General features: G+C 33.1%; 1 protein-coding gene across 1 annotated transcript; it reads right to left on the bottom strand.

The window, feature by feature from the left end:
• Window positions 1–778: 778 nt before the first annotated feature.
• Window positions 779–9,730, bottom strand: LOC134723574 (sterol 26-hydroxylase, mitochondrial-like). Its single transcript, XM_063587149.1, has 9 exons — window positions 9,506–9,730; window positions 8,159–8,384; window positions 7,196–7,374; window positions 6,196–6,385; window positions 5,498–5,681; window positions 3,713–3,879; window positions 2,701–2,782; window positions 1,755–1,973; window positions 779–1,120 (listed from the first exon to the last, which is right to left on the bottom strand). Exons 1-9 carry the CDS (start codon window positions 9,726–9,728, stop codon window positions 989–991), a joined length of 1,602 nt encoding a protein of 533 aa, XP_063443219.1. The 5' UTR covers window positions 9,729–9,730; the 3' UTR covers window positions 779–988.
• Window positions 9,731–10,348: the final 618 nt, after the last annotated feature.

The raw sequence follows: 10,348 nt of genomic DNA, 5'->3' as shown, positions 1-10,348 counted from the left end.
TAACTTATTAACCAATCGGACTCTACGCTGGAAAATCAGAGATAACCAATATATATATAGTGACTTTACGCTTTGTCATAGTAATCTGTGATGACCGTAAATGTTTTGTTTTTTTGGCAATTGGCGCCTTTAAAGGTAAGTTGGCTGCTTCGCCCATCAAACGAAAATCGAGGTTCCGCTCATATTCCCATCCAGCTCCTGTCTAGACAATAGAAAGTCGGTGAATTTGTTCTTTTTTCGTATGAGATTTTTTGTTAAAGGGTCAAAGTAATTACTTTGATAAAATTTTATGAAAACTAAACGAGCCAAATTAATTTTAGTGAAAGTGTTGGGTACCACCTTAAATACAATAATCAGTCAACAAAGCCTGCATAGTCAGTCGACTCCTTGTTATGCGAGTTATTACCCTTGAATGAAGATTATCACTTGTGTGTGGTTTTTTTGTAGGAAACTTTAGTCTGTGGACTTTTTATACTAGTTAATACCCTTGAATGTTAATTTGGATTTTTTTCCTTTTTTTTCAACAAATTACCGGAATGCAAACGCAGTTGAACATCTTGTTTTGTTTTTGTTTTTTTTTGTTTTTTGAAAGGAACGACTCTGTTTTGTTTAAAGGCTTCTGGAGGTTTGTCGGTATCAGATGTTATTCATGTTTTCAGAAGACTGGGCTGATCGCTGGTGTTCGTTAAGGGTAACCAGATTCTACTCTAAACTTTTTAATAGCTTAGCATCTTTTTGCTGTGAACAATCGAACATTACAAGACAAGTCATTAAATGTATGGTTTATAAGGTCATAACATAATTAAAAGTATAGTGAGACACAAATAATGACAATGAAACATATTTAAATATTGCATATTTAGTCCAACTGCAACAAGAAAAAGCATTCTTGCATAAAATCGATTGTGTTTGCAAAACATTAGTTCAGAGGTAAAGGTTCATTGGAGCATCCGTATTAATATGTAATAGTGTATATACGAGTTCAAGGTCATATTGAGGGAATCTGTTTCCTGTCTGTAAAATGTACAGTAACTTTTTCCAATGGTGATGTAAATATTCTGTTGACATGTTTCACTTCTTTAACTCCTGGAGGCATAGAAATTTTAAAATTCTGTATTATCTGAAAAAAAAATGTAGAGATATGAAATTTGTATGCCTGATGAAATGCCCCCTGATTGCTGAGCACAGTTTGATACGACAGCAGAGAGACCATAAAAATTGAGCAAACGTATATAAAGTCCAGTGACAGTGTGTGGCGATATTCCATTGTTTAGATATTATAATGACCGAAAAAAATAATATTGAGTTAAATTTTTTTTAAAGATCTATATGACGCAACCAGATCACAAACTCATTAAAACGAGTCGTATCACGTCCTCATTTGGTTGATTAATTGACGAAAAATCAATGTAATAAGATGATGAAATAAATATTCCCGTTTTTGCGTGATCGACATGTCTATTTTGGATTTTTAAGAGCTAGCTCACCAGAAATAATTAGCAGGAAAAAGTCTGATAAAAACACATTATTCTGGCTTCTCAATATCATCACATGTTTACCAGATAAGAAGCGTGCATGAGTATTTCATTATTTATGAAGTACACATTAACAAATGAGTTAATATAAAAGTCTAGACTTTAGAAGTCCGATGTAAAACTAGTCTCGGGCACTTGAACATTGCGGTTTATTCTTCTACTCTTTAAGTCAAAAACAATCAATTAAACTGCACGTGCTGCACTGATATAAATAAATACCTTAGCGACTCCTATGTTAATTTCGTTTTCAGCAAACCTTTGACCAACACAACCTCGTGGACCAAACCCAAATGGTTTAAATCCGAATGGATAATCTTGCCCTTTTGCAATCGCTTCATCTTTATGTTTACGCATCCATCTTTCAGGAATATATTCTTTTGGATTTGGATAAAATCGTTCGTCATTGCACATACAATTATTATTCAAAATGACTAGCATCTAAAATTAAAGAAAACAAATGCACATATTTGTTTTACTATCCCTGTATATGCAAACAGTTCTTCATCTTAAATTCTCAGGAAAGCCTTCAACACGGAACAAAACAGACATAGTCAGTGGTTGTCTTGCATCGTTTCTGTGCTAAATGTATTGAGTATTAGTATGATTATTCAAAGAATTTTTTTTTGTGGCAGATTTATTATATTAATCACAAACGACGTAAAATTCTATAATAAGCAACTATAGGTCTTAGCACTGTTACTGAACATTATAACATAGATACCGACTTCCAATGCAATTAATTAAAAAAAATGGTAGTTCATAAAAACTGAAAAAAATCAAATGTTATCAATCAACGGGACAAGTTAATGCTACAGCTATATTCCTGACTTGGTACAGGCATTTTCCGAGAGAGAAAAAAATATGCGTTAAACAACAGTTGTTTTAGAAATTAGAGCTTGTCACTATTGATTATATAATGTAAACTCTTATCTGTTGTTTCAGATTTCGTATCTTGGAATCTTATTTGTCTTATAAATCACAACATTTACATTTTTTTCGGACATCTAATTTTATTCAAGCATTGCTCTTCTAGAAATAAAAAAAAATGGGCAGTATGAGACATGTATCATGAATGAGTGATATCTGGGAGAATCCATAGTGGTAACATACTTATTTAGGAAATTGGTATCAGTGAATTCTGGGAGAATCCATAGTGGTAACCTACGTTTTTAGGAATTTGGTATCCACCAACAATCATATCATTTTCTGTAATTCTAGCAGCTCCAAATAACACTGGAAATATTTTCCTGCAGAGTAGATAAAAATTAAAGATTTTTTTATCCAGTAATGAAAAAGAAATAATTGTTGGCAACATTCAGGCATATGTCACCTCGAAAAATTAACATTTCAATGTCTAAAAATGTCCATGTTCACATTTAGAGCAAATATGTACTAAACAAAACGAGGAACATAAGACCGTTGATTTTTCCGTTTGAATGGTTTTCCACTAGTAATTTTTTTGGCCCTTTATAGCTTGCAGATCGGTGCCAGCCAAATTGAATGCTCCGTGTTGAAGGCCTTACCTTGACCTATAATGGTTTACTTTTATAAATTGTTACGTGGATGGAGAGTTGTCTCTATGGCACTCATGCGCTCATGCCACATCTTTCTATATCTAGTTAATTCTTAGGATAATTCCATAATGTGCATGGAGGATTTTAATTTGACCTTTTGATGACGGATATTGCTCAATCAGATTAAAGTAACTGTTTAATTACAGTATAAATGTTTAATTCATATGGAACTGTAAGCTGCTATATGCGAATTGTATTTTGAACAGTCTAATAATTACATTAGATGTATGTTTCATTATAATATATTTTATTCTGATTGGCTAACTGCACATCACGTGTTGTTCCTTAAGCAATTGCATCACTCAATAAAACTTGTTATCCATGATAAAACGTGGTCCCACAATGAAGTGCACATGAAAATTATAAATAAAAAATTCATAAAATTCGTGTTTTCATGATCATAGCTAACAAATGTAATTATAAGTATTGAATGCTTCTTTTTGTAACTTCATAGGGTTGTAAAAGCGTTGAATGTGTGCACATTTTTAGAATGAAGCGCTTCCGTCCTACATACAAAATGTACTTCTGTCAACGCTTTTACAACCCAATGAATTTACAAAAAGAAGCATTCAATTCTTAAATAGTCTACTTATATTACCGTACCTTTGTGATTCTTTAACACAAGCTTTTAAGTAAGACATTTTCGATAAATGTTCTTTCGTCACAGTTTGCTGATCACCTAACACTTCTTGAATTTCTTGTTTAAGTATTTCTTGTTTGTCTTGGTTCAATGCTAAATCAGTTAGAACGAATGCCATACCATTTGCAGTCTGTTTGAGAAAAAAAAATGATTTAAAGCATGTATTTAATATATAAAAAAAGGAGAGAATGAAATTGTGAAGCGAATATCACGATATGGAAAAAAACATGTTTAGTTTCATCTGTTCTAACAAACAAAAACACACATCCAAACAGAAGTTGAGCAACAGGAACGTTGAACAGGTAATAATTTCCCGTTTGGCATTAAAATTAGAAAGATCACATAGGTGTAGTAAGTTTCAAGTTGATTGGGCTTCAACATCATCAAAAGCTACCATGACCAAAACCTTTAACCCAAAGCGGGGAAGACGGACGAAGGAAATGACAGAGGGATGAACAGACGAACATACGGAAAACGGAGTGCCACTTTACTATAGAGGCTGTCCATATCATAAAAAATAAGAATGTATCCCCATTACACGGATGCCCCATCCGCACTATCATTTTCTATCATGTTCAGTGGACCATTAAAATGGGGGCAAATATCTAATTTGGCATTAAAATTAGAAAGATCATCTCATAGGGAACATGTGTACTTAGTTTCAAGTTGATTGGACATCAACTTCATCTAAAGCTACCTCGATCTAAAACTCTACCCAAAACTTTAACCTGAAGCGGGACGGAAGAACGGACGGACGAACGGACGGACGGAAGAACGGACGCACAGACCAGAAAACATAATGCCCAGAAATGGGACCTAAAAAAAGGGTAAATACCATTCTAGCCTATAGTTTTGATGCAAACAAAGATTTATATGGGATGTTGGAAATTTCCAACAGCTGCATGCCCCGATAAAAAACGATTACAAAAGCAATATATCACTCCAATGTATTTCTGAATTCCCTGGTTTTTTTTATTTTCGTTTTACTCGCTTATACATCTTACAATATTTTTTGTAGCATGTTTTCCATATAGCACAGAATTTTTAATCATCATATATTTCCATATAGATTTGTAAACATAATTTTAACTAATGTATAAAAAAAAAGAATATGTGGTATGAGTTCCAATGAGACAACTCTTCTCGAAGTCGCAACGTGTAAAAAGTAATCATTTGTAGGTCAAAGTACGGTCTTCAACACGCAGCCTTAGCTCAAATCGAACATCAAGCTCTTAAGGTCCCCAAAATGACTTGTGTAAAACAATTTAAACAGGAAAACTTACAATAGTATCAATATAGAAGTACATAAACAAACGAAAACCACTTAACAGGCTCCTGGCCTGGGACAAGTGAAAACAATTGTTGAATATTTTAACAGGCGCCAACCTTCCCCATAACATTTAACAGAAGTGTAACATTACAATGTTCATAAAAAGACACACTATGAAATATTATTTGAGCAATTTCTGTATATACATTTGTACCACAATATTTGATATACTACATCACTACAATAACAACGATTATTGTGGATTCATTATTATTCGTTGGATACCAATTTTCGTTGGTTTCGGGGGTACAGGTGAACCACAAATTTAAATTTCAACGAATTACAAATTTATAGTAGGCTTTGTTTTCGAGGTTGGTAAACTACGAAATCTAATATCCACGAAAATGCAAGTGTTCCTCAATCCAAAAAAAATGATACCTACGAAAATAAATGAATCAACAGTAGTCATAATTATTACCGAATCAATTCCGCCTCCAAACAATGACGTAACTAGGCCAACGACGTCCTCTTTTGCCATTCTTGGATCAGACAGTAATGAATGCATGAAATTCGGATCCTTTGAAAGATAATCATCTAATTTACCATCTTCTTCCAGTTTCTTTAGAACCATAACTTGATCATTAATTTCTTTATGTGCTACCCTATTAATGATTGAAAGTTACGGTAATAAGTTATAATTATAATTAAAAATACAATTTATGGGAAGTTATTCTGTTCGGTTTTTTTAAACTATTTTAGAGGATGCCCAAGAAAGCGCGGTAAAATTGCATGGGCAAGTGTGGAAATAGATTTTTTAAATTCCGCGGGCAGTACGGCGACTTAGCATGCGCAAAAATCACAGCATAAGACACTGATCGACAACGGTCCCCGAATTTGGACATTTTATCAAGAGTTGACGTTTTCTAAGGAAAACAGTGTTTCAAAGACTTTAGGAAATTCAAAACTCAACATTTATAAGTTTATGTACAACGAAACTATAGCAACTTCCTATTTACCGAATTCAAGTACTTACATGTTTATAGATGAGCATAACTGTCATATGTGCAATTTTCGTTATTTTTCTTTTCGTGAAGTACTTCCCGAAATTTAGCACAAAAAATATAAGTCATTTGAAGACCTGGCAAGTTATACCTTCTCAAATAATATGAAACTTACTCATCTAAAATCTGTAGACTCCTTTCAAATGTTTTGTACAGTTTAGTCCTGTAGAAATTATAAGTTGGAAATGGAAGTAGAAATGCTTGCTGCATTGTTGTAAACATGTCTTCTAGAGCTTTGATCAACCTAGTATTCGAAGAGCTTTCGAAACATCCCAATCTTTTATTAAAGCACAACATCCCTACGCCTGAAAATAGCAATAACTGGTTTTTCAATATGTTTTTATTTGTATGCTTTAAACAGTATTAATATTTGGATAGAATTATTCATTGAATAAATAATTGTACTTTACAACAAGGTTGTAGACCAAAGTTGATAGATAATGAGGTGCACGTTTGTGTTATTATTTCGATTGGTTAAGAACCAATGCTTCTGTGACATCATTGCAACATTGTCTACAATGTGTTCATTGCTCTGGACCATTCCATACCCTGAACCATGATATAAAATATTTAATATCCGTTGGTAGATAAATAATCTATTTCCTCGTCGGCTTTGTCTAGCTATATAGACTATATAGGGTTGTAACACAGTATGCAGTCATGTATTTACGTGGTGTATTGTGATATGTTTACAAATGTATGGTATAAAAAACTTGCAGATTACCATTGGCGTGTACGGTAATCAAATGAAGAAAGTCGTTAGTGTAGATTAAAGAGAAGAACATTTTCACGTGAAAAAACAGTCATTATTTTGTTCGTTGATGTCAAGTTAAATAGACACCATGCAGCTCGTCACACAAGTTTACATTTGCTCTCCAATTTGGTATTTGTTTGAGCTGCCAACTATTTTGATTCGAATACCATGGAGGGCTCTTTTGTAGATGAAAAGCGAGTCTGGCGTACCAAATTGATATTTATTATAGAAGTCATAAAAGATGTTAACATGATCATAAACGGATTAATTTTCAATGTGGAAAGTATTTATAGGCTAAATGTTATATACCAAAGATTTGAATTATTGAATTATTAGCTGATATTTGTATTTTGACTCATACTTTCCGTGGTGTATTTCATGAGTTCCTCCAGTAAATCTGGCACAGTCTTTTGTTGTCTGAGACGTTTTACAAAGTCATTTGTAACGTTACCAATCATAGGAACATAATCAGCAACCACTGAGGGTTTCAGCATCTTTTCTTGTGCTGGTCGTCGTAACGCTAACCATTCTTCTCCTTGTCTTTAATTATAATAATATTATCATTGGTACTAGTAAGCACTGCCAAGCGTATATCGATGCCATTGTATGCAGCTGAATTTGTCTTAATAATTATCATGAATTTTACACAAAAATCTTAACTGAAGGGGTTTTGGAAATAGAAAATATTGTTACATATATCCGTTCAACAGTAAGCTCAATTTGTTTTATATACTCATAGCTATATGTAAGCGAGATGTACATATAAGTTCGATTACTTTAGTCGTATTTGGCTCAAATTTAGGAATTTGGGTCCTCAAAGCTCTCCAACTTCGTACTTGTTTTGGCTTTTTAACCATTTCGATCTGACCGTCACTGATGCGTGATGATTCGGACAAAAATATAGTCCCTGAACTGTTTGTTGTAAATGCGTTTACTTCGTTTTTGCATCTTTTTTATATTCATATTTGCACTTTACTTAAAACTCTAGATGTTTTAAATGACACAATACAATGATGTTTCTAACTTCATGCTATAAATGACAGATATAAACGAAAATTGTATCTTATTACAAATCAGTGAGATAAAAGGTTTGAACCCATTTTGTTACGGTAACCATTAAATACCCAACAAAAGCCATCTAGTGTGAACTAGTAAATTGTCATACTGAAATACGAGACATTTAACATTGATATCAGATGCTATGCATGCTTTTGTTTGTTATTTATGGTTTTTTTTTATTTTGCAGCTCTCTTAACATTTAAAAACTTCAAAAAAATTATAAATTACGAAAGGTTAACAGGGTAAAAAAATTGATAATATTTACAATAAACTCAGTCCTTTTTTAACTCCAGTTCTTTTGTGGTAAATCTCCAATATACCGAGACCAACTCGGACATGCTCTTGGTATGGATACTGGAATACTACTTTTGCCAAATCAGGATGTGATATATACACCACAAAATCTTTCCCCAGGCGCAGTCGCATAATGTCGCCATATTTGTTCTTATTATTTTCAATTACAGTAATGATGTCATCTATGGTGTACGGGCCTGCGAAGGAGAAAACAAGAACACCTATTAATAATGTTCATTCGTGTTTTGTCTTATTTTTGTACTCGAAGTGTGTATACTAAGCGATGACTCTTACGTGTAGATACTGACTCTTAAAAAAAAAACATCCAAACTAACCACACCCAAATATAGCTTAACGGACAACTGTGGTATAGAAAAAGAGTATTTAGGCCATCTACCGACCAAGTAAAACCCTTACCAAAGTTGTCGTTTTCTTTTAAACTGTGCGAGAGTTATAATACATAGTCAGATCATGTCATAAAAGGTGTGTTAGAACTATGCCTCATGTCGATAGTGTAACACTCTCTGCACATTAAGTAGGTGGCCTGTAGAAGACATCATTTCTAGCTCTATCCAATATATCCTCATTTTCTAGTAGCATAAACAATTTTCCGCCCATCAGTGCAGTATATTCTCTTTTGCAAGAGCTACCTATTGTTTTATTCTTTATGTGTTTTCGTTCTGAACAGGCATGACATATTCTCCACTGGACGTAGAGTAACCAACAATCAATCACTTTTATAAAGAGGTAATAAAATGGATGCTTTTATACAATAAAACGTTTGAGAATTTTGTCTTGAAAAAACTTTAAGTCTATTATTGTACTTTTTAAGAAAGTAGGCTAAAATATATCTAACTAAAGGACAATGATTTAAAACTAACATCCAGTGGCGGATCCAAATTTGTTTTTCATAAGTGTGGGCCCATTGACGAAGAAAGGGACCGCACCCGTCATGCATTTCCAATGATTCCCTATATAATCGACCAAATTTTCCCACAAATGAGCTCCTCTCCCATAAATCCGTCTCTGACATCATTTATCATTCATTCATTTTGACATGTTCGATCTTTACAGTCACTGTGACTTTCTATATGTAAGAATAAAAAAGAAGATGTGGTTTGATTGCCAATAAGACAACTCTCAACAGGAAGCCAAATGACATAGAAATTAAAACAACTATAGGTCACTGTACGGCCTTCAACAATGAGCTAAGCCCATATCGCATATTTAGCTATAAAAGGCCCAGAAATGACAATGTAAAAACAATTCAAACGAAAAAAATAACGGTCTGATTTATGTACACAAATGTTGTACTTACTAAACGGTTTAAACTGTAAGGCTGATCCTAGAAACGGGACAGTATACAGCCCTTTTGGTCCAGGCATTTGATGGAATGGTTTGATATCTTCATCCTGTATAGTTGATTGTGAGGTTGCTGTTGCTGTAGAATATCGAGTCACACACTTGAGATTATCACATCTGAAATGTCTTTGTACCAGTAGACTGGTACGTTTTATGAGATGCATATTGGCCTGTAACATGAAAAAAACCCTGAAATTTAAAATCAATAACACTGGGGTTTTTTTTACGAATTGTTATACATCTTTCAATGAACTCTTCAATTATTTTATAGCAAACACACTGACATCGATAAAAAAAAATCTTGTTTAAATCTCTGCAGTAATTACACCTCTTTCGTTTAAACAAGAATTGAATAAATTTAACTCAAACTCAATTCGAAGATATGAAAGGCCTGGTTCTTTGCTTGGTTTACAGAAAAGAGAATTATCGGTAATACATGTATGTGCAGAATAAAGGTAAACAAGTACATGTATACAGCATAGAGGAAAACATAAATTAAACAAATAAAATACAGAATAGAGGAAAACATGAATTACACAAAAAAAAATACAGAATAGAGAATACTACGGTGCTAAAATATAAAGAATAAAGAATAAAAGACAGAATTTATAAAACATAGAGAAAATGGCATCAAAATTAAAGAATACAGAATTGAAGGATATCGGGTCCAGACCCTCATAAAATGTATTATAAATATGTTTAAGGTCCGTAATATATCTAAGGAATAAATTATTGATGTTCTGAATGCGTTCTATGATTTCAAGGGATTTTGTCGTTGAATTTTCATAAAATATGTGTG

Source organism: Mytilus trossulus, chromosome 6 (genome assembly GCF_036588685.1).
Source record: "Mytilus trossulus isolate FHL-02 chromosome 6, PNRI_Mtr1.1.1.hap1, whole genome shotgun sequence".
In the NCBI taxonomy this organism is placed as follows: Eukaryota; Metazoa; Mollusca; class Bivalvia; order Mytilida; family Mytilidae; genus Mytilus; species Mytilus trossulus.
This window is presented reverse-complemented; position numbering and strand designations above follow the sequence as displayed.